Source organism: Scaptodrosophila lebanonensis, unplaced genomic scaffold (assembly GCF_003285725.1).
Source record: "Scaptodrosophila lebanonensis strain 11010-0011.00,11010-0021.00 unplaced genomic scaffold, SlebRS2 tig00000001-arrow-pilon, whole genome shotgun sequence".
NCBI classification, from domain to species: domain Eukaryota; kingdom Metazoa; phylum Arthropoda; class Insecta; order Diptera; family Drosophilidae; genus Scaptodrosophila; species Scaptodrosophila lebanonensis.
The window spans coordinates 20,537,160-20,563,483 of record NW_022060529.1 but is presented as its reverse complement, the minus strand read 5'-3'; the positions used below and the strand labels follow the sequence as shown (position 1 = coordinate 20,563,483).

The 26,324-nt window shown below is 35.0% G+C and overlaps 1 protein-coding gene across 1 annotated transcript in view; it reads left to right on the top strand.

Annotated features, from left to right (window-relative positions):
* LOC115619952 (sodium-dependent serotonin transporter) overlaps positions 1-24,631 on the top strand; it is a 33,151-nt gene extending 8,520 nt beyond the window's left edge. Inside the window, exons 6-7 of the mRNA XM_030512981.1 lie at positions 23,957-24,157; positions 24,214-24,631. Of these exons, the coding sequence (XP_030368841.1) occupies positions 23,957-24,157; positions 24,214-24,459 (447 nt within the window). The 3' untranslated portion in view covers positions 24,460-24,631. The remainder of the gene's footprint in view (positions 1-23,956; positions 24,158-24,213) is intronic.
* Positions 24,632-26,324: the final 1,693 nt, after the last annotated feature.

Genomic DNA, 26,324 nt, shown 5'->3' with positions numbered 1-26,324 from the left:
CCTCCACCTTGCATTTTTATCACCTGTCAGCCGGTCAACTGGTCAACCTAGCTGCCAATTTAGCACCTTCTTGGTCCTGTCCTTGCTATTGTTATTGTTGTTGTTGTTGTTTTGGCTAACACAAACACTTGACGGTGTGGCCGGTTGTTTGTTCAGCACCCCGCCACTTTGTTTGATTACATTTGAAATTGTAATTTGTTGCGTTCCATGTACATATACATACATATTTCACTTTAGCAGCGCCACTTTGCGCTTCTTTCCCATTTGAGCTGTACCGGTCAATGGATCGAACTACTTAACAATCTATGTACGAGCATGTGCAAAGATATGCCCTAGAAAGAAACTTTTTCAGATTATCTGTAGGCAGGCAAAATACTATAAGTAATGGTGAAAAGTTTAGTGTGATTGAATGATTGAACGGTTTTACTCCAAAATTGAGAATTTGTTTTAATGCCTACATTTATTGAAGTAATTTTAATTATACATACAATATAATAATCTGACGCACAACGACTTTCTATACTTGTATGTCAACACATTTCTCTTATTTAACCTTATTTCATTAAAAAAAAAAACTAAAAGTGAAATGTCCTGGAATTTATTTTAACTAAATAGCAGCCAAGTATTTATTTTGAGAACTTAATTTTTTGTTTATATCTGTAAATACGGTATCATCAGTATCTCAAAGAAATAAAACTTTACTTACTTTACTTTAACTGTTTTATTCGTAAACTACAAAAGATACATATTTGTACTATAACTTTTTCATTGTAAAAATTTCAAATGATGTGGACCAGTGTTCCTGTAAATACGACATATACTCTTCTATGTTAAGATAAGGCCTTTTAAGCCGTTTTAGGTCGTTGTGCTGCGAAACATGCACCAATAACAAAATCAGATCTTGTTAAATATAAAATACTAGCAGGTATTGCCCGTCTTAACCCGGCTCAATATAATGTTTCCAATTGTATTTATTTTGTGTGTGCATAACCTACCCATATGTTTTCACCTTATAAGTTACCAGTAGGAAGGCATTTAAGGTATTTAAATGAACATTTTCTGTTCTTGACAAAAAATTGTTGAGTAGTCCGTTACATTTTTGTTCTTGCCAAACTATTTCTTTAAACGAACATGACCACTATAACTAATATTTTTTTAAACCTCCCCCCTTTGGAGTTAGAATTTTCCAAAAGCCTTTCTTAGTGTGCTCCTACACTATGATGGATACTATGAAAAGATACTTGAGTTCAAATTTCATCTTTTACCGTTTGGGCTGTGCATTGATCACCAATTAGTCAGGACAAACTGTTTTATATATAGAGATAACGCAACGTTTTAAGATAGACGATTTGCAAAAAAGGGGGAATAATTATAAGGGTATATCCTAATTTTAAATTCACATTTGAGCCTTTTCGTGTCATATTGAGTCAATACGGTCACGCACAAACTCGGAATATGAAACACGGCACTCGTGTCAATGCCGTGCAGCGATGAGCCACGATCAAAAAGCACTGACAATTCTCATCTCAATTTGCTAGAGTAAAACTTTCGATAGTTGAAGCCACCGATACCATCAAAATATCGAAGTTTGAATGCAATAAGCAGAATATTTAAATAATAAAATCTAATTATTTATTGAGATCGATAAGAACAAATCATATACATACATACATGTGCCCGCAATGCGAAGCAGAATATGCGTAGCTCCGTTATTCGGTTTCTGCTTTACTATCGCATACGCAGTCGTTGCTTAGCGACGGTAACTGTAAACTTTTAACGTTTTGCCTTTGCAATTAACATTAAATGGTCAAAACGAAAGAAGATGTGCGAGCCAACAACTTGAAGTTGTTGTTGTTGTTTTGTATTTACATGCTTCATACATATACAGGCATAGATACATATGCTTGTACATATGTATGTATGCATGGGCACACATAGACACGAACTGTTCCCAACTATTTGATATTTGATATATGGCAAGTAAAAAACATATTGCTATATTTTAATCGTTAAATGCCAATTTGTTGATATAGTTATGTTGATTACATTACCCAAATTTGAAATCGATCGGACAAAATTTATAACACAAACTATTCATTTGAAAAAGTGAATAAATATTAAAACCCCAATAATAAAATTAAATGCGATATATCGAAAATATCGATACTTGTGTTGATATATCGTAATACATGTCGAATACAAATACATCGAAAAACATCGTTTGAGAGTTATTGATTATAATACTGTATTCGATTGTACACTGTACACATACATACATACAAATTTATTTGTATGTGTACTGTAACTGTAAACTTTTGGCATTTTGCGTATGTAATGAACAGGCGTAAATGATCAAAACGAAAGAAGATTTGCGAGCCAATAACTTGAAGTTGTTGTTGTTGTTTTAAAAATTTTGATTTGAAACCATAGAAAACTATTTTTTACAATTAAACAACAGTGTTCGATAGCCCACTGCATACTTGTACATACAAACTTATATATGTATATAGGAATGTATGAACGTACATACATACTTATTGATACATATGTACATGCTATACATACAGACTTATGTACGTATGTAATACATATGGTGCTGTCGTAATTCATAATGCGAAATTCTTTCTAAGGGGAGAAATGTCCCCCCTGCCCAACCTGCGTACGCCCTTGTAGTCCGTTGTCCTAAAAACTCCTTATGCCAAATGTACTAAACAAAGAAAAAATAGCATAAAAATGTTTATGTTAAAATGTTAATAATTTTTAATTAATTAACATTTCTTGCCCTGTCAGTGCAAGACGAATGTACTTTTGTACATACATATGTATGTATGTATGTACATACATGTGTACAAATGAACATTCACACATTAGTGTCTCACATTTTGCTTTGGCTACTTCAACCGTTTACACGCAACTACACGAACAGCTGCTTGTATGTATGTGTGTGTGTGTGTGTATGTATACTTAGTTGTCCCCAACTGTTTGATATTTTGTATTGTTTGTTCTACCTGCATTTGTAAAATGCATATTTTAAAAATCGTTAAATGCAAAGTTGTAATTTTAGTTACGTAGATTATATTACCCAAATTTGAAATCGATCGGACAAAATTTATAACACAAACTTTTCATTTGAAAAAATGAATAAATATTAAAACCCCAATAATTCAAGCTCCAACACAAACCGAGTATGCAGTTTTGTTTGTATTCTTTTATAGATTATAAAACCTAAATTTAAAGTTGATCGATTCAAAAATGCAGAATTTTCAAACAAACTTTGGAGCTACTTTTCCCCCCTTTGGAGCTCGAATTTTCCAAAATCCCTTCTTAGTGCGCATCTACACCATGATAGGATACTTGAGCCCAAATTTCAGTTTCCTAGCTTTTACCGTTTGGGCTGTGGGGTGTTGATTGTGTTTCAATTTTTCCACGGAAAACCCCCCTTTTTTCATGCCCCAGGAAAAATGGTGAAAAACCAAGTATACAGTTTTTCTTGTATTCTTTTTGAGAGTATACAAACTAAGTTTGAAGTTAATTGGATGAAAATTGTAGATTTTTCATACAAACGTTGGAGCCCGTTTTCCCCCCTTTGGCGTTCGAATTTTCCAAAACTGCTTCTTAGTGCTCACCTACACCACTGAAGACAACATGTGTCCAATTTTCAGCCTCTTAGCTCTTACCGTTTGGGCTGTGCGTTGATTGCACATAGCTTTTCGTTTACCGAATTTTCCACCGGAAAATCATTATTATTCAGGCCGCAGGAAAAATATTGAAAATCCAAGTATACCGTTTTTTTTGTATGCTTTTTGAGAATATACAAACTAAGTTTGAAGTTAATCGGATGAAAATTGTAGATTTTTCATACAAACGTTGGAGCCCGTTTTCCCCCCTTTGGCGTTCGAATTTTCCGAAACCCCTTCTTAGTGCTCACTTTCACTATAAGAGGGATCTTGTGTCCAAATTTCAGCTTCCTAGCTCTTACCGTTTGGACTGTGCGTTGATTGCCAATCAGTCAGTCAGTCAGTCAGTCAGGACAAACTGTTTTATATATATAGAGATTGATTGATATTTCACAATCTAAAAGAAGATTTTATGTGGAAACTAACCCTCCTTCTCCAGATAGATACAATTCTTCAATGGTTCTTTATTCACTCTCCTTCTTGGTTATTGTAAGAATCCTAAAGGGTATTTGGGAGAGAACGCATTTGTTTTTAATGAAAGGATAATTTAAGGTTGGTGTACGAATTCTGAATGATAGATAAATAAAAATATTTTAAGTTTGTTCCTGTTACGTTTGCAGCAAAATATTTCTGGAAAACATTTTTTATGTGTTTAGGAAAGCAATAAAAACGCAATGTACTTCATGCAAGCCCATAGAATTTTGAAATCAATCCCGACTTATCTATCAAATTTGTGATGCTGATTTTTTAAATTCAACCGATAATTTGCAAGTTCTCAATCCCGACTAACAAAAGTTATATAGTTTACATGGTTTTATACAAAACTGAAAAATTACATAAAAATGTTAAATAAAAGATTGGGTAAATTAAAACCTATTCGTTCCTTTTTCCACTCACAAAAACTGTTCACACGAGCTTGGCCATCAATTTTTTTTCTTAGTATCTAATTTATTACACAACATCACTTCATGAACATGCTGGAATAAAAACATGTGTTACAAATTTTAAAGTCAACAAAAGAAATTAAACAGAAACATTTATATACTAAGTTTTAGATTTTCTGCTGATAATAAGAACGCCAGCACCATTACAAAGCTATGAAAGTTCCGTTTTGAAGAAAAATATATACAAGAAAGCTCAACCAAGATAATCTTTTAATATTCTTTGAAAGTTCTGGTCCTATTATCGGATTAAATTTATTTGATTTCGTGCTCATCATAAGCGATGGTTGCCATTATTAGAAAGTAAAAGTAAATTTTTAAAGAATTTAACGCATGTTTTTTAAATTAAAATTTCTGCCTATTTCCTTTGACACTCATTGGTCTAGAAGGTAGCTTAGATTACGATTTTATATCAACATTAATGATAATCTTAAACAGAATTTTTCAAAAAATGTCATAAATAACGAATTTATTGGTCAAAATTGAAACAAATTTTATTAAAATGCGGTATATTTTAAAATAGGAAATTATAAAATACGAATAAATCTACTAACTATTTTTTTAAAAATAATCAAACAATGAACAAGAGACTAGTCATAAGTAGTTCGAAATCAATGGCATTCCAACAAGCTGCACGGGTTCGTCATCTAACCAGGGAGATTTTCCATTTAATGAAGAAGAAGAAGCTCCTTAGCGTATACTTTGAGACTCGCAACAAACACATTTTCGTATTCTTTTCTCCAAAACTTTGATGTCAGCCAGCAGCTTAAGGCAGAGCTGGCTATCTGAAGGACAACCAGAACGGGGTCCACATTTGGAAGAGTTTCTGTTTGGTTGATTTCTGGGACTGCAAGATTTGGTGGGTTGGGAAGTCCTTGGGGTGCATGTCGATGATTGTGGTTTTGGGGCACATGTCGTGGTTTTTGGTTCGCATTCCGTGGTTTTTGGAGTACACGTCGATGTTTCGGGTTTTTGTGATGTTGTTGTTGCGCGTGTAGTTGTTTTTGGAACAGATTTCGTTGTTTTTGTTGCACGTGTCGTTGTTTTTGGAACAGATTTCGTTGTTTTTGTTGCACGTGTTGTTGGTTTTTGTGTAACTTTTTTTGTTGGTAGCGTATGATCGGATGTTTTCTGTGTATCATGCTTTATGGACGACACCTTTTCGATTATTATCCCAGCTATATTAGCTATCTTTGTTTGCTTATCTGCACCGAGGCCAATCAATGTGCTCGAGGACTGACTCGAATAATTCATTATAAGCAGGATCGCTTTTAAAAGTATCAAACGTAATTTTGATTAATTTTTCATGATCAATAATTCCCTTTTCTTTACTCACCTATCAGATTAGCAAGAGTCAACTTCATATTGATTTCTCTATAACTTCGCTATGAACACTAAGCTGTGGACTGTTGAATTATCCCACGGATGGTTTCGTATTTATAGTCCCACGACGGCATTACATCTTAAAGGTCGCAACTCCAAAAACAATTGTCTAAATAACTTTTTAAATTTTAAAACAAACTCAGACTATTTTAAGCCAATATGCTAATAATAGCAACTGTTAAAAATGCCAGTGCACGGAGAAAGATATTTTAGGACAGTAAATAATTATTATTAAAGACTCCACAACTGGGTATTATTGCTAATAAAGTGCACCGACTCCAATGGACAGCAAAATATCACATGAATTGGCAGAGATAGGATTTCGCTTTTTCAATAATTGATTTATAACATAACATTACTGTTATCCTCATTGTGAACCAATCTGTATTGCGCTTAGAATGACCTAGATACCAAGTTTGGTTATTCTAGCCCTTGTACTGTCTTAGATCCTTGCGTTCATACAGACGGATGGGCAGACGGGCATGGCTACATAAACTCGTCATCCTGAACAACAATATGCATATAGCGGAACTTGCCACGCCTTCTTCTGTGTGTTACATACATTAGCACTAAACTAGTATACCCTTTTACCCCTTGGGTATAGGGTATAATCAACAGTCTATATGCAACATTTAGTTACTTTTACAATAGACAAGAAAATTGTTGAAAAAAAAGTGTTTTTTTATTTAGAGGAGTATGTTTCATATCAGTTCGTTAATACACTATATAGTTTATAGTTGATATCATTATCATAAAAAATCCAACACATTATATTTCTTTTTCTAATTCAGACTTTGTCAATATTATAGAGTATTTTTAATTTTTAATTTTATTTATTTATTTTTTTGAAATATAAATTATCCAAATATAGTATATCTCTATATATATAAAACAGTTTGTCCTGACTGACTGACTGACTGACTGACTGACTGACTGACTGACTGACTGATTGGCAATCAACGCACAGCCCAAACGGTAAGAGCTAGGAAGCTGAAATTTGGACACAAGATCCCTCTTATAGTGAAAGTGAGCACTAAGAAGGGGTTTCGGAAAATTCGAACGCCAAAGGGGGGAAAACGGGCTCCAACGTTTGTATGAAAAATCTACAATTTTCATCCGATTAACTTCAAACTTAGTTTGTATACTCTCACAAAGAATACAAAAAAAACTGTATACTTGGATTTTCAATATTTTTCCTGCGGCCTGAATAATAATGATTTTCCGGTGGAAAATTCGGTAAACGAAAAGCTATGTGCAATCAACGCACAGCCCAAACGGTTAGAGCTAGGAGGCTGAAAATTGGACACATGTTGTCTTCAGTGGTGTAGGTGAGCACTAAGAAGCAGTTTTGGAAAATTCGAACGCCAAAGGGGGGAAAACGGGCTCCAACGTTTGTATGAAAAATCTACAATTTTCATCCAATTAACTTCAAACTTAGTTTGTATACTCTCAAAAAGAATACAAGAAAAACTGTATACTTGGTTTTTCACCATTTTTCCTGGGGCATGAAAAAAGGGGGGTTTTCCGTGGAAAAATTGAAACACAATCAACACCCCACAGCCCAAACGGTAAAAGCTAGGAAACTGAAATTTGGGCTCAAGTATCCTATCATGGTGTAGATGCGCACTAAGAAGGGATTTTGGAAAATTCGAGCTCCAAAGGGGGGAAAAGTAGCTCCAAAGTTTGTTTGAAAATTCTGCATTTCTGAATCGATCAACTTTAAATTTGGTTTTTATAATCTATAAAAGAATATAAACAAAACTGCATACTCGGTTTTTCGAAATTTGTGTTGGAGCTTGAATTATTGGGGTTTTAATATTTATTCATTTTTTCAAATGAAAAGTTTGTGTTATAAATTTCGTCCGATCGATTTCAAATTTGGGTAATATAATCTACGTAACTAAAATTACAACTTTGCATTTAACGATTTTTAAAATATGCATTTTACAAATGCAGGCAGAACAAACAATACAAAATATCAAACAGTTGGGGACAACTAAGTATACATACACACACACATACATATATACAGGCAGCTGTTCGTGTAGTTGCGTGCAAACGGTTGAAGTAGCCAAAGCAAAATGTGAGACACTAATGTGTGAATGTTCATTTGTACAAATGTATGTACATATATACATACATACATATGTATAAAAGTACATTCGTCTTGCACTGACAGGGCAAGAAATGTTAATTAATTAAAAATTATTAACATTATAACATAAACATTTTTATGTTATTTTTTCTTTGTTTAGTACATTTGGTATAAGGGATTTTAGGACAACGGACTACAAGGGCGTACGCAGGTTGGGCAGGGGGGACATTGCTCCCCTTAGAAAGAATTTCGCATTATGAATTACACCAGCACCATATGTATTACATACGTACATACATATATACATACGTCTGTATGTATAGTATGTACATATGTACATCAATAAGTATGTATGTACGTACATACATTCTTATATACATACATATATAGGTTTGTATGTATGCAGTGGGCCATCGAACACTGTTGTTTAATTGTAATAAATAGTGTTCTATGTTTTCAAATCAAAATTTTTAAAACAACAACAACAAGTTATTGGCTCGCAAAACTTCTTTCGTTTTGATAATTTACGGCTGTTAATTGCATACGAAAAATGCCAAAAGTTTACAGTTACCGTACACACACAAATACATTTGTATGTATGTATGTACATATGTGTACAGTGAACAATCGAATACAGTATTATAATCAATAACTCTCAAACGATGTTTTTCGATGTATTTGTATTCGACATGTATTACGATATATCAACACAAGTATCGATATTTTCGATATATCGCATTTAATTTTATTATTGGGGTTTTAATATTTATTCACTTTTTCAAATGAATAGTTTGTGTTATAAATTTTGTCCGATCGATTTCAAATTTGGGTAATGTAATCAACATTATATCAACAAATTGGCATTCAACGATTAAAATATAGCAATATGTTTTTTACTTGCCATATATCAAATATCAAATAGTTGGGGACATCGCATACACACACTCACACATGCATACAACAAGCAACAGTTCGTGTCTATGTGTGCCCATGCATACATACATATGTACAAGCATATGTATCTATGCCTGTATATGTATGTAGCATGTACATACAAAACAACAACAACAACTTTAAGTTGTTGGCTCGCTCTTCTTCTTTCGTTGTGACCATTTAATGTTAATTGCAAAGGCAAAACGCAAAAGTTTACAGTTACCGTCGCCAGGCAACGACTGCGTAAGCGATAGTAAAGCAGAAACCGAATAACGAAACTACGCATATTCTGCTTCGCATTGCGGGCAGATGTATGTATGTATATGATTTGTTCTTATTGATCTCAATAAATAATTATTTATTTATTTTATTATTTAAATATTCTGCTTATTGCATTCAAACTTCGATATTTTGATGGTATCGGTGGCTTCAACTATCGAAAGTTTTACTCTAGCAAATTGAGATGAGAATTGTCAGTGCTTTTTGATCGTGGCTCATCGCTGCACGGCATTGACACGAGTGCCGTGTTTCATATTCCGAGTTTGTGCGTGACCGTATTGACTCAATATGACACGAAAAGGCTCAAATGTGAATTTAAAATTAGGATATACCCTTATAATTATTCCCCCTTTTTTGCAAATCGTCTATCTTAAAACGTTGCGTTATCTCTATATATAAAACAGTTTGTCCTGACTAAATGGTGATCAATGCACAGCCCAAACGGTAAAAGATGAAATTTGGACTCAAGTATCTTTTCATAGTATCCATCATAGTGTAGGAGCACACTAAGAAAGGCTTTTGGAAAATTCTAGCTCCAACGGGGGGAAAACGAGCTTTAAAAAATATTAGTTATAGTGGTCATGTTCGTTGAACGAAATAGTTTGGCAAGAACAAAAATGTAACGGACTACTGAACAATTTTTTGTCAAGAACAGAAAATGTTCATTTAAATACCTTAAATGCCTTCCTACTGGTAACTTATAAGGTGAAAACATATGGGTAGGTTATGCACACACAAAATAAATACAATTGGAAACATTATATTGAGCCGGGTTAAGACGGGCAATACCTGCTAGTATATATATATTCTTGATCAGGATGAGAAGCCGAGTGGATATAGCCTTGTCCGTCCGTCCGTCTGTCCGTCTGTCCGTCTGTCCGTATGAACGCAAGGATCTCAGAAAGTATAAGAGCTAGAATAACCAAACTTGGTTTCCATATTCTCCTTAGACCAAGAAAGTACGAGTTTCAGTTTTTTTTTCGATGCACCCCCCCACTCCCCCGCAATTCGTGTTTTTTCTTATAACTTCCGTAATTCTCCGAATTTTGAAATCAATTTTGGTAGGTACATCCAGTTAGTACTAATGTGTCCGTATGCCATTTCATCATGATAGGTCAATTCTGAATAAAGTTATAGCCATAAGTAAAATCGCTGCTCATGCGCCGCCTGCAGCTCTGTCGGCAGCGCTGCCCGCAGCTGTTGTTGTTGTTGCTGCTTTGGTTCAACTTCGTGCTGCATACATACACGCATATAAACACGCATAGGTTCGTGATGTAAATGTATGCTGTTAAAACTGAACATACACATGTATTCTAATTTAATTAAATTAATTAATTCATTCATTATGTTTTTTAATAATTTAATTTTTTTTTTTTAATTTTTCTTTTTTGTGGAGAGTACAGGCTATTTTACTGTCGAGCTTGCTCGACTGTAGCGTTCTATCTTCTTATACTCTGTACATGAAATGTACAAGAGTATATTAGGTTTGCGGGAGCTGAAAAATGTAACAGGCAGAGGCGTGGCAGACCCCACAAAGTATATATATTCTTGATCAGCATGACGAGACGAGTCGATCTAGCCCTGTCTGTCCGTCTGTCCGTCCGTATGAACACCTGGATCTCAGAGACTATAAGAGATAGAGACACCAAATTTTGCACAAAGATGCGTTATGTGTGTATTCTATACGAGTTTGTTTTATTTTTTTGATTTTCACCCCCACTTCCCCCCTATGGGGGTTTTCCATTTTTTTCCATTCGTATAATCGCCTATATCTCGGAGACTATAAGACCTAGGAACACCAAATTTTAGTCCCAGATGCCTTATGTGAATACGCAGAAAATGTATATTTTGGAATTCCCCTCCCTCCCCCCTCTACCCCGCAAATCGTAACTCCCGTAATTCTTGGAATTTCGTACTAAAATTTTGGAAATACCCCCAGTTGGTTATTATGTGTCCGTATGCCAAATTTCATTATGATAGACCGATTTAACAAGAAGTTATAGCCATAAATATATTTGCTGCTCAAGCGCTGCCCGCGGCTGTTGTTGATGTTGCTGTTTGGTTGGCTGCGAAAATGCTTACACATACACGAATTGATGCGCATAGGCATACATACACTCACACAGACGCAATTGCTATGTAAATGTGCAATTATGCGTGAGTTCGAATACCGAGAGAGGTAAAATCGATCAAATTTTTTTTTTTATTTTCTTAATTTTTTTATTTTCTATAATTATTGTAAACATATGTACAGAGTATTTCAAAGTCGGGACACCCGACTTTAGCTTTTTTACTTGTTTTTAATTAATTTTTCTGCCTATTTCCTTTGATACTCATTGGTCTAGAAGGTAGCTTAGATTACGATTTTATATCAATATTAATGATAATCTTAAACAGAATTTTTCAAAAAATGTCATAAATAACGAATTGATTGGTCAAAATTGAAACAAATTTTATTAAAATGCGGTATATTTTAAAATAGGAAATTATAAAATACGAATAAATCTACTAACTATTTTTTTAAAAATAATCAAACAATGAACCAGAGACTAGTCATAAGTAGTTCGAAATCAATGGCATTCCAACAAGCTGCACGGGTTCGTCATCTAACCAGGGAGATTTTCCATTTAATGAAGAAGAAGAAGCTCCTTAGCGTATACTTTGAGACTCGCAACAAACACATTTTCGTATTCTTTTCTCCAAAACTTTGATGTCAGCCAGCAGCTTAAGGCAGAGCTGGCTATCTGAAGGACAACCAGAACGGGGTCCACATTTGGAAGAGTTTCTGTTTGGTTGATTTCTGGGACTGCAAGATTTGGTGGGTTGGGAAGTCCTTGGGGTGCATGTCGATGATTGTGGTTTTGGGGCACATGTCGTGGTTTTTGGTTCGCATTCCGTGGTTTTTGGAGTACACGTCGATGTTTCGGGTTTTTGTGATGTTGTTGTTTTTTTTGTTGCGCGTGTAGTTGTTTTTGGAACAGATTTAGTTGTTTTTGTTGCACGTGTCGTTGTTTTTGGTACAGATTTCGTTGTTTTTGTTGCACGTGTCGTTGTTTTTGGTTCGCATTCCGTGGTTTTTGGAGTACACGTCGATGTTTCGGGTTTTGGTGTTGTTTTTGTTGCACATGTCGTTGTTTTTGGTTCGCATTCCGTGGTTTTTGGAGTACACGTCGATGTTTCGGGTTTTTGTGATGTTGTTGTTTTTTTTGTTGCGCGTGTAGTTGTTTTTGGAACAGATTTCGTTGTTTTTGGTGCACGTGTCGTTGTTTTTGGTTCGCATTCCGTGGTTTTTGGAGTACACGTCGATGTTTCGGGTTTTGGTGTTGTTTTTGTTGCACATGTCGTTGTTTTTGGTTCGCATTCCGTGGTTTTTGGAGTACACGTCGATGTTTCGGGTTTTGGTGTTGTTTTTGTTGCACATGTCGTTGTTTTTGGTTCGCATTCCGTGGTTTTTGGAGTACACGTCGATGTTTCGGGTTTTTGTGTTGTTGTTTTTGTTGTTGCGCGTGTAGTTGTTTTTGGAACAGATTTAGTTGTTTTTGTTGAACGTGTCGTTGTTTTTGGTTCGCATTCCGTGGTTTTTGGAGTACACGTCGATGTTTCGGGTTTTTGTGTTGTTGTTGTTGTTGCACATGTCGTTGTTTTTGGTTCGCATTCCGTGGTTTTTGGAGTACACGTCGATGTTTCGGGTTTTTGTGTTGTTGTTGTTGTTGTTTTTGTTGCACGTGTCGTTGTTTTTGGTTCGCATTCCGTAGTTTTTGGAGTACACGACGATGTTTCGGGTTTTTGTGTTGTTGTTGTTGTTGTTTTTGTTGCACGTGTCGTTGTTTTTGGTTCGCATTCCGTGGTTTTTGGAGTACACGACGATGTTTCGGGTTTTTGTGTTGTTGTTGTTGTTTTTGTTGCACGTGTCGTTGTTTTTGGTTCGCATTCCGTGGTTTTTGGAGTACACGACGATGTTTCGGGTTTTGGTGTTGTTGTTGTTGTTGTTGTTGTTTTTGTTGCACATGTCGTTGTTTTTTGTTCGCATTCACATTCACCGAGGCCAATCAATGTGCTCGAGGACTGACTCGAACAATTCATTATAAGCAGGATCGCTTTTAAAAGTATCAAACGTAATTTTGATTAATTTTTCATGATCAATAATTCCCTTTTCTTTACTCACCTATCAGATTAGCTAGAGTCAACTTCATATTGATTTCTCTATAACTTCGCTATGAACACTAGGCTGCGGACTGTTGAATTATCCCACGGAGGGTTTCGTATTTATAGTCCCACGATGGCATTACATCTTAAAGGTCACAACTCCAAAAACAATTGTCTAAATAACTTTTTAAATTTTAAAACAAACTCAGACTATTTTAAGCCAATATGCTAATAATAGCAACTGTTAAAAATGCCAGTGTACAGAGAAAGATATTTTAGGACAGTAAATAATTATTATTAAAGACTCCACAACTGGGTATTATTGCTAATAAAGTGCACCGACTCCAATGGACAGCAAAATATCACATGAATTGGCAGAGATAGGAATTCGCTTTTTCAATAATTGATTTATAACATAACATTACTGTTATCCTCATTGTGAACCAATCTGTATTGCGCTTAGAATAACCTAGATACCAAGTTTGGTTATTCTAGCCCTTGTACTGTCCCAGATCCTTGCGTTCATACAGACGGATGGGCAGACGGGCATGGCTACATAGACTCGTCATCCTGAACAACAATATGCATATAGCGGAACTTGCCACGCCTTCTTCTGTGTGTTACATACATTAGCACTAAACTAGTATACCCTTTTACCCCTTGGGTATAGGGTATAATCAACAGTCTATATGCAACATTTAGTTACTTTTACAATAGACAAGAAAATTGTTGAAAAAAAAGTGTTTTTTTAGTTAGAGGAGTATGTTTCATATCAGTTCGTTAATACACTATATAGTTTATAGTTGATATCATTATCATAAAAAATCCAACACCTTATATTTCTTTTTCTAATTCAGACTTTGTCAATATTATAGAGTATTTTATACATAGAGTATTTTTAATTTTTTTTATTTATTTTTTTGAAATATAAATTATCCAAATATAGTATATATTTATATATAGTAACCAAATATAGTATATATTTATATATAGTATATTATTGTTAGAAAAGTAAATCCTGAAAGGTCAATATTAAGATTACTCAGCGCCATTCTGAACTCGGCTCAATGCCAATGCACTGCCACCTATTTTGGTTTTATTAAATAAAGTCACTGAAATTACTCCACAGAGCTTGCTTCGAAATGTAAATATTTAGGTTGCGAATATACATATTTTTAAAAGTTTATTTAAACAATTGGAATTGTACGATACATTCAGCTTACAAGCGCCTATAAAATAGGGATGGTTAACAGGCAAATCGTCAGACAACGAAGAATCGTTTTCAGAGTAAAGTTCTTACTGTCGAATTTATTAACTAGCGAGATGAAACCTACCCTATTTAGTTTTGTTGGTAAATTAAACATGATTTTTGAAACCTTTCCAAGGGATTCTGTTAATCTGTACTTATGTGGACCAGTGCTCGAGTATATTTGATATCCTCTGTAAAGAGCCGCCCACGGATATCAAAGTTATTAGGGAAAGGATCAGCAAATGTATTTGCGGCTCTTGATATGTATCCGTGACGTTTTCTTTCTTGTTTTCCATTTGGAAGTACGGCTTTATTAATTGGTTAGAACATATTATAAATTCGTTATGTCGCACTATTTCTCCTTTAAATATAACTTAGTTGGATTTGATGAAGTTATATAATCAAAATTTGTTGTTATTGTTTCGTGACAAGGCTTAAAACATCGATATACTTTTAACAATAAATAACAATATAATAAAATATATGCAAAACACGATTTCGTGGAAATCAAGAAATAATACAAACTTACACAGCGTACACACATAAGGCATCTTTGTGCTAATTTTTAACATAAATATTTTGATATATTCTCTGCGATCGAGTCTTGTGCAGACTGACCAATGCATGATGCTTATGAAGCAGTTGCTGTAGATCGTGAAGAATTGCTCTTTTAACTGCTGTGTTGATCTCTTGATCTCGATCGAGTTGCTCCTTCATATTGCCCATGAGGTACATTTGTAAGAATTTGTGTTATGCATCTTCAAGAGGTTGTAACGATAAAACGATAATAATGATAATACAGTAATACTGATTTAAAATCTCATGTTTTCGTCATTATAAATCACCTTGAATGTTGGATAAAATCCGTGTTCTTCTGGAATTTCCGCTCCAAATGAAGTCATTTCGTTTCTCCAATGCCGCACAGTTCCGAGAAAGGACGAGTTTATTTTATGTTTTGGAATTTCCAATTGATTGTTACTTCTTCTTAATAGTACAATGACTCCATTGGTATGTTAAACTATCCACAGCTTTAAAATTATGAACACTACCGAAATCTTTTAACCATTGCTTCCAAAATCTAGCTGGATATAGAAAGGAAAATATCAAAACAAAAAAACTATATCTTATATCCTTTCTCACCACATTTTTAAGGAAGGTTAATTATGGAAAATCATACAAATCGATGAGAACAAGTATCGATGATAACATTATATTTTTACCCCACGGGTACAGGAGATAAAAAAGAAACAAATTTAATATGGGATCGAAAATAAATACAAGTTCTTCAACTGTAAATATATGTACGTTGCAATGGTATATTGTTAATCGTCAATGTAACTAGATATTGTCTGAATCGATGCAATAAACTTACTTAGAATCAGAGCTGTTAAGGTGCAAATGGGTAGCCAAGCAAAAATTGGAAAAATGAAATACTCGTATGCTTTGATTATAAGTCTTGATGATAACAAGAATAATAAAAGGCATTCTTTTATATGCGGTACTACTTTAATTTAAAAATATTCAACATACATTTTTATAGCCTGTACCCAAAGGGTGAAAGGCTATACTAGTTTTGTGCGCATGTATGTAACACACAGAAGGAGACGTGGCAGACCCCACAAAGTATATATATTATTGATCAGGATGAGAAGCCGAGTCGATATAGCCTTGTCCGTCCGTCCGTCTGTCCGTCTGTCTGTCCGTATGAACGCAAGGATCTCAGAAAGTACTTATACTAGAATAACCAAACTTGGTTTCCATATTCTCCTAAGGCCGAGAAAGTACGAATTTGAGTTTTTTTTCGATGCACCCCCCCACTTCCCCGCAATTCGTGTTTTTTCTTATAACTTCCGTAATTCTCGGAATTTTGAAATCAATTTTGGTAGGTACATCCAGTTAGTACTAATGTGTCCGTATGTCATTTCATCATGATAGGTCAATTCTGAAGAAAGTTATAGCCATAAGTAAAATCGCTGCTCATGCGCTGCCTCTGTCGGCAGCGCTGCCCGCAGCTGTTGTTGTTGTTGCTGCTTTTGTTCAACTTTGTGCTGCATACATACACGCATATAAACACGCATAGGTTCGTGATGTAAATGTATGCTGTTAAAACTGAACATACACATGTATTCTAATTTAATTAAATTAATTAATTCATTCATTATGTTTTTTAATAATTTAATTTTTTTTTTTTAATTTTTCTTTTTTGTGGAGAGTACAGGCTATTTTACTGTCGAGCTTGCTCGACTGTAGCGTTCTATCTTCTTATACTCTGTACATGAAATGTACAAGAGTATATTAGGTTTGCGGGAGCTGAAAAATGTAACAGGCAGAGGCGTGGCAGACCCCACAAAGTATATATATTCTTGATCAGCATGACGAGACGAGTCGATCTAGCCCTGTCTGTCCGTCTGTCCGTCCGTATGAACACCTGGATCTCAGAGACTATAAGAGATAGAGACACCAAATTTTGCACAAAGATGCGTTATGTGTGTATTCTATACGAGTTTGTTTTATTTTTTTGATTTTCACCCCCACTTCCCCCCTATGGGGGTTTTCCATTTTTTTCCATTCGTATAATCGCCTATATCTCGGAGACTATAAGACCTAGGAACACCAAATTTTAGTCCCAGATGCCTTATGTGAATACGCAGAAAATGTATATTTTGGAATTCCCCTCCCTCCCCCCTCTACCCCGCAAATCGTAACTCCCGTAATTCTTGGAATTTCGTACTAAAATTTTGGAAATACCCCCAGTTGGTTATTATGTGTCCGTATGCCAAATTTCATTATGATAGACCGATTTAACAAGAAGTTATAGCCATAAATATATTTGCTGCTCAAGCGCTGCCCGCGGCTGTTGTTGATGTTGCTGTTTGGTTGGCTGCGAAAATGCTTACACATACACGAATTGATGCGCATAGGCATACATACACTCACACAGACGCAATTGCTATGTAAATGTGCAATTATGCGTGAGTTCGAATACCGAGAGAGGTAAAATCGATCAAATTTTTTTTTTTATTTTCTTAATTTTTTTATTTTCTATAATTATTGTAAACATATGTACAGAGTATTTCAAAGTCGGGACACCCGACTTTAGCTTTTTTACTTGTTTTTAATTAATTTTTCTGCCTATTTCCTTTGATACTCATTGGTCTAGAAGGTAGCTTAGATTACGATTTTATATCAATATTAATGATAATCTTAAACAGAATTTTTCAAAAAATGTCATAAATAACGAATTGATTGGTCAAAATTGAAACAAATTTTATTAAAATGCGGTATATTTTAAAATAGGAAATTATAAAATACGAATAAATCTACTAACTATTTTTTTAAAAATAATCAAACAATGAACCAGAGACTAGTCATAAGTAGTTCGAAATCAATGGCATTCCAACAAGCTGCACGGGTTCGTCATCTAACCAGGGAGATTTTCCATTTAATGAAGAAGAAGAAGCTCCTTAGCGTATACTTTGAGACTCGCAACAAACACATTTTCGTATTCTTTTCTCCAAAACTTTGATGTCAGCCAGCAGCTTAAGGCAGAGCTGGCTATCTGAAGGACAACCAGAACGGGGTCCACATTTGGAAGAGTTTCTGTTTGGTTGATTTCTGGGACTGCAAGATTTGGTGGGTTGGGAAGTCCTTGGGGTGCATGTCGATGATTGTGGTTTTGGGGCACATGTCGTGGTTTTTGGTTCGCATTCCGTGGTTTTTGGAGTACACGTCGATGTTTCGGGTTTTTGTGATGTTGTTGTTTTTTTTGTTGCGCGTGTAGTTGTTTTTGGAACAGATTTAGTTGTTTTTGTTGCACGTGTCGTTGTTTTTGGTACAGATTTCGTTGTTTTTGTTGCACGTGTCGTTGTTTTTGGTTCGCATTCCGTGGTTTTTGGAGTACACGTCGATGTTTCGGGTTTTGGTGTTGTTTTTGTTGCACATGTCGTTGTTTTTGGTTCGCATTCCGTGGTTTTTGGAGTACACGTCGATGTTTCGGGTTTTTGTGATGTTGTTGTTTTTTTTGTTGCGCGTGTAGTTGTTTTTGGAACAGATTTCGTTGTTTTTGGTGCACGTGTCGTTGTTTTTGGTTCGCATTCCGTGGTTTTTGGAGTACACGTCGATGTTTCGGGTTTTGGTGTTGTTTTTGTTGCACATGTCGTTGTTTTTGGTTCGCATTCCGTGGTTTTTGGAGTACACGTCGATGTTTCGGGTTTTGGTGTTGTTTTTGTTGCACATGTCGTTGTTTTTGGTTCGCATTCCGTGGTTTTTGGAGTACACGTCGATGTTTCGGGTTTTTGTGTTGTTGTTTTTGTTGTTGCGCGTGTAGTTGTTTTTGGAACAGATTTAGTTGTTTTTGTTGAACGTGTCGTTGTTTTTGGTTCGCATTCCGTGGTTTTTGGAGTACACGTCGATGTTTCGGGTTTTTGTGTTGTTGTTGTTGTTGCACATGTCGTTGTTTTTGGTTCGCATTCCGTGGTTTTTGGAGTACACGTCGATGTTTCGGGTTTTTGTGTTGTTGTTGTTGTTGTTTTTGTTGCACGTGTCGTTGTTTTTGGTTCGCATTCCGTAGTTTTTGGAGTACACGACGATGTTTCGGGTTTTTGTGTTGTTGTTGTTGTTGTTTTTGTTGCACGTGTCGTTGTTTTTGGTTCGCATTCCGTGGTTTTTGGAGTACACGACGATGTTTCGGGTTTTTGTGTTGTTGTTGTTGTTTTTGTTGCACGTGTCGTTGTTTTTGGTTCGCATTCCGTGGTTTTTGGAGTACACGACGATGTTTCGGGTTTTGGTGTTGTTGTTGTTGTTGTTGTTGTTTTTGTTGCACATGTCGTTGTTTTTTGTTCGCATTCACATTCACCGAGGCCAATCAATGTGCTCGAGGACTGACTCGAACAATTCATTATAAGCAGGATCGCTTTTAAAAGTATCAAACGTAATTTTGATTAATTTTTCATGATCAATAATTCCCTTTTCTTTACTCACCTATCAGATTAGCTAGAGTCAACTTCATATTGATTTCTCTATAACTTCGCTATGAACACTAGGCTGCGGACTGTTGAATTATCCCACGGAGGGTTTCGTATTTATAGTCCCACGATGGCATTACATCTTAAAGGTCACAACTCCAAAAACAATTGTCTAAATAACTTTTTAAATTTTAAAACAAACTCAGACTATTTTAAGCCAATATGCTAATAATAGCAACTGTTAAAAATGCCAGTGTACAGAGAAAGATATTTTAGGACAGTAAATAATTATTATTAAAGACTCCACAACTGGGTATTATTGCTAATAAAGTGCACCGACTCCAATGGACAGCAAAATATCACATGAATTGGCAGAGATAGGAATTCGCTTTTTCAATAATTGATTTATAACATAACATTACTGTTATCCTCATTGTGAACCAATCTGTATTGCGCTTAGAATAACCTAGATACCAAGTTTGGTTATTCTAGCCCTTGTACTGTCCCAGATCCTTGCGTTCATACAGACGGATGGGCAGACGGGCATGGCTACATAGACTCGTCATCCTGAACAACAATATGCATATAGCGGAACTTGCCACGCCTTCTTCTGTGTGTTACATACATTAGCACTAAACTAGTATACCCTTTTACCCCTTGGGTATAGGGTATAATCAACAGTCTATATGCAACATTTAGTTACTTTTACAATAGACAAGAAAATTGTTGAAAAAAAAGTGTTTTTTTAGTTAGAGGAGTATGTTTCATATCAGTTCGTTAATACACTATATAGTTTATAGTTGATATCATTATCATAAAAAATCCAACACCTTATATTTCTTTTTCTAATTCAGACTTTGTCAATATTATAGAGTATTTTATACATAGAGTATTTTTAATTTTTTTTATTTATTTTTTTGAAATATAAATTATCCAAATATAGTATATATTTATATATAGTAACCAAATATAGTATATATTTATATATAGTATATTATTGTTAGAAAAGTAAATCCTGAAAGGTCAATATTAAGATTACTCAGCGCCATTCTGAACTCGGCTCAATGCCAATGCACTGCCACCTATTTTGGTTTTATTAAATAAAGTCACTGAAATTACTCCACAGAGCTTGCTTCGAAATGTAAATATTTAGGTTGCGAATATACATATTTTTAAAAGTTTATTTAAACAATTGGAATTGTACGATACATTCAGCTTACAAGCGCCTATAAAATAGGGATGGTTAACAGGCAAATCGTCAGACAACGAAGAATCGTTTTCAGAGTAAAGTTCTTACTGTCGAATTTATTAACTAGCGAGATGAAACCTACCCTATTTAGTTTTGTTGGTAAATTAAACATGATTTTTGAAACCTTTCCAAGGGATTCTGTTAATCTGTACTTATGTGGACCAGTGCTCGAGTATATTTGATATCCTCTGTAAAGAGCCGCCCACGGATATCAAAGTTATTAGGGAAAGGATCAGCAAATGTATTTGCGGCTCTTGATATGTATCCGTGACGTTTTCTTTCTTGTTTTCCATTTGGAAGTACGGCTTTATTAATTGGTTAGAACATATTATAAATTCGTTATGTCGCACTATTTCTCCTTTAAATATAACTTAGTTGGATTTGATGAAGTTATATAATCAAAATTTGTTGTTATTGTTTCGTGACAAGGCTTAAAACATCGATATACTTTTAACAATAAATAACAATATAATAAAATATATGCAAAACACGATTTCGTGGAAATCAAGAAATAATACAAACTTACACAGCGTACACACATAAGGCATCTTTGTGCTAATTTTTAACATAAATATTTTGATATATTCTCTGCGATCGAGTCTTGTGCAGACTGACCAATGCATGATGCTTATGAAGCAGTTGCTGTAGATCGTGAAGAATTGCTCTTTTAACTGCTGTGTTGATCTCTTGATCTCGATCGAGTTGCTCCTTCATATTGCCCATGAGGTACATTTGTAAGAATTTGTGTTATGCATCTTCAAGAGGTTGTAACGATAAAACGATAATAATGATAATACAGTAATACTGATTTAAAATCTCATGTTTTCGTCATTATAAATCACCTTGAATGTTGGATAAAATCCGTGTTCTTCTGGAATTTCCGCTCCAAATGAAGTCATTTCGTTTCTCCAATGCCGCACAGTTCCGAGAAAGGACGAGTTTATTTTATGTTTTGGAATTTCCAATTGATTGTTACTTCTTCTTAATAGTACAATGACTCCATTGGTATGTTAAACTATCCACAGCTTTAAAATTATGAACACTACCGAAATCTTTTAACCATTGCTTCCAAAATCTAGCTGGATATAGAAAGGAAAATATCAAAACAAAAAAACTATATCTTATATCCTTTCTCACCACATTTTTAAGGAAGGTTAATTATGGAAAATCATACAAATCGATGAGAACAAGTATCGATGATAACATTATATTTTTACCCCACGGGTACAGGAGATAAAAAAGAAACAAATTTAATATGGGATCGAAAATAAATACAAGTTCTTCAACTGTAAATATATGTACGTTGCAATGGTATATTGTTAATCGTCAATGTAACTAGATATTGTCTGAATCGATGCAATAAACTTACTTAGAATCAGAGCTGTTAAGGTGCAAATGGGTAGCCAAGCAAAAATTGGAAAAATGAAATACTCGTATGCTTTGATTATAAGTCTTGATGATAACAAGAATAATAAAAGGCATTCTTTTATATGCGGTACTACTTTAATTTAAAAATATTCAACATACATTTTTATAGCCTGTACCCAAAGGGTGAAAGGCTATACTAGTTTTGTGCGCATGTATGTAACACACAGAAGGAGACGTGGCAGACCCCACAAAGTATATATATTATTGATCAGGATGAGAAGCCGAGTCGATATAGCCTTGTCCGTCCGTCCGTCTGTCCGTCTGTCTGTCCGTATGAACGCAAGGATCTCAGAAAGTACTTATACTAGAATAACCAAACTTGGTTTCCATATTCTCCTAAGGCCGAGAAAGTACGAATTTGAGTTTTTTTTCGATGCACCCCCCCACTTCCCCGCAATTCGTGTTTTTTCTTATAACTTCCGTAATTCTCGGAATTTTGAAATCAATTTTGGTAGGTACATCCAGTTAGTACTAATGTGTCCGTATGCCATTTCATCATGATAGGTCAATTCTGAAGAAAGTTATAGCCATAAGTAAAATCGCTGCTCATGCGCTGCCTCTGTCGGCAGCGCTGCCCGCAGCTGTTGTTGTTGTTGCTGCTTTTGTTCAACTTTGTGCTGCATACATACACGCATATAAACACGCATAGGTTCGTGATGTAAATGTATGCTGTTAAAACTGAACATAAACATGTATTTTCATTTAATTTAATTAATTCATTCATTCATTCATTTTTATTAATAATTTAATTTTTTTTTAATTTTTTTTTTTTTAATTTTTTTTTTTTTAATTTTTCTTTTTTGTGGAGAGTACAGGCTATTTTACTGTCGGGCTTGCTCGACTGTAGCGTTCTATCTTGTTTAGTATACATAATAAATCAAATATATAATTAATAAAAGTTTAAACTTATAATACAATCAACAACCACAATGCCAATCTAAATCGAACTCATCCCATCAATCAGATGTAATTAATAAAAAAAATTGTCCGTACGCCAAGTTTCATCATGATAGACCGATTTAACAAGAAGTTATAGCCATACATATATTTGCTGCTCAAGCGCTGCCCGCGGCTGTTGTTGATGTTGCTGTTTGGTTGACTGCTAACATGTTTACACAGACACGAATAGATGCGCATAGGCATACATTCACTCACACAGACGCAATTGCTATGTAATACGAATACCAAAAAAGGTTAAAATCGATCCATTTTTTTTTTTTTAATTCTCTTACTTTTTTAATTTCTATAATTATTCTAAACTTATGTACAGAGTACTTGTATTTCAAAGTTGGGACACCCGACTTTAGCTTTTTTACTTGTTTTCTGTTTGGGGCAGTCCTTATTTATAGGTCCAAAGAGTTCTTAGCTATCCACCCTCGCGTACATTTGTTTAAATATTTGTGCAATATTTTTTCAGTTAAATAATCTCAATTCTAAACGTTCTCTCTACATCTGTGTAGCCTGTATGTTACAAAAGCAAGCAAAATGAACACGTGTGCATTTTTTACTTTACTTAATTTATTTACTCGTATTTAGTTGCCTGTATTACGATATAAGTACAAGGTAATTGAATAATAATTCATTTATTTATGTGTTACTTCTTGTATTTTAGGGAGGTGTTGTGTTGGTGAACTTCTTAAATGTGTATGGTCCAGGACTGGCCATACTCTTTGTTGTGTTTGTGGAAGCGGCGGGAGTCTTTTGGTTTTATGGAGTCGATCGCTTCAGCTCCGACGTGGAGCAAATGTTGGGCACGAGGCCGGGCATATTCTGGCGCGTATGTTGGGCTTACATTAGTCCAGTATTTCTGCTGGTAAGTGAAGCATGAAATGTAATTATTTGTACGCTTTTTAATAATTTCCTTGATAGACCATTTTCATATTCTCCATACTTGGCTATGAGGAAATGTTAGGCGAGGAGTATTACTATCCGCCGTGGACCATTAAAGTTGGCTGGGCAGTCACCTGCTCCTCTGTGATGTGCATACCCATGTACATGATATATAAGTTCTGCTTTGCATCGAAAGGCGGATGTCGAGAACGTCTGAATGAGGCATTTAAGCCAGACGCAAGCTGTGGATCTGTAGTGCCCGGACAGCAAGGCACTTCGGTGTGACATGACAATGCTGTGCATTTGAAGATACACACCAACAAAACAAATATTAAAATCTATAATTTAAATTGTAAAAGCTTTTCACCAACAACTACAACACCAACAACAACTACAACAACAATCAGTCATAATCGTAGAATTGATGAAGCTTCAAGATACAATAATTTGGTAGACCTTAACAGTTACTACGCTTACTACACAAATAATCTTAATTACATGGAGGTCGATGAAGATGACGATGAGCAGGGACTGCAGGGGGCCAGTACGGCTATCCCCTGTACACGGAATAGCAATGATATTATTAATAATAGTGTTAGGCAATCATCGCATGCGCACACCAGTACTGTTAAACACTTTAACAATCTTAGCCATAATGGTAGCCAAATTCAAAGCTTTACTAATAATCTGGGTCGTGAAAAGAGCTGCGATTTAACCGAAACAGCTGCCGATGACAATAACTTCGCACGCAAACCGATGAGATTTCCCCTCACCAGTGAGTGCGAGTGGTTAGTTTGAATGCCAGCCGACAGCAGTAGCAGTAGCAGTAACAGTAACAGTTCAAATAATAGGAAGTGCATCAGCCCACTGCTTGCTGCTTACAGAAAGGTCGGCAAAGCAGCCATTTTGCCGAGCTTTCGTCACGGGCGCGTGGTGGGTTTTTGCAAGTTTCTATCGATAGTTTGTTGTGCGTTACTTTTTCTACATCAGCCATTTATCTACATTTTTAGAATATCTACCCCCTTAGTAAATAAATAGCAAAACATTTTTAGGCCAGTACTCCAGTACGTGTGCATCATTTCGTAAGCTCCTTAAAGTAGCAAGTCTTAACGTTTATTGTTCTTCGAAGAAAATATGTGAATTAGGTATTGTAGTTATAAGGCTTAAACCCTAGCATTCAATGTTTTGTATTTGAATAAACGTGTAAGTAATATAAATATGAAAAATATGAGCAAATATAAATGCTTACATATTGTCAAAAAATATAGGTATACTGGACATTGTATAACCTGTAATAGCAATGCCCTGTACAATCTTTAAATCTGTACATCATACATACCACAACATTTCAATTCATTTTCACTAAGCACTTCAGAAATGAAATTGTAACACAGCCATATACAATTTCATTTCTCAATTCATCGGGACCCATAATATTTTACAAATATAATTTCGGTGGTGCAAAACCAATAAGAAAACAAAAACAATCAATTTTGCATTCTTATTTAATTGGAAGACTTCAGAGCAGGTGGATACATTATTTACAACGGAAGCACAATCATATTATTATAATTCAGTTGTTTTATTTAATTCAGGTGCAACTTGAGCATTCAGTTGCCAAATAACGGTTTTTTTATCTTTCGTCGTTGACTAAACGGAGGGCAGTGTTGTGTATCATCCCAAAATATTGTCGAAGATTCCTCTGCTTGTTTTATGTCAACAATTCTTTATAGCAGACCTCTTTTTTTTTCTTATTTTCAGCCAAAACCAGGTGACTTCAAATGAGTATTTTGGCAGAAATGTTTTTAGACACATCTTTTTTTATTTTATTCTTTAGTATATTAAAACCATACCTACAGTAAGAAATCTGGCCAAAGAATGCAACAATTGCGATGGCTAATTAATAAATATATAGCACCCATATAGCTTTATGGGAATTGGAATCTGAGAATTTCTGAAAAATCTAGCTATAAGAGAATCCAGGTACCTCAAATCCGAGTCCTGCGGCAAATAACTAACTGCCCCTGGTAAGTGGGCAGCTTAAACCTTCACTGAGTCCTAAAACTGTTCACCATGGAAGTGCAGCTGTATGCTTAGATATAGCGCGAGACTACTGAGGCATCGCAATATGCGGACCAGAGGACCAGAGC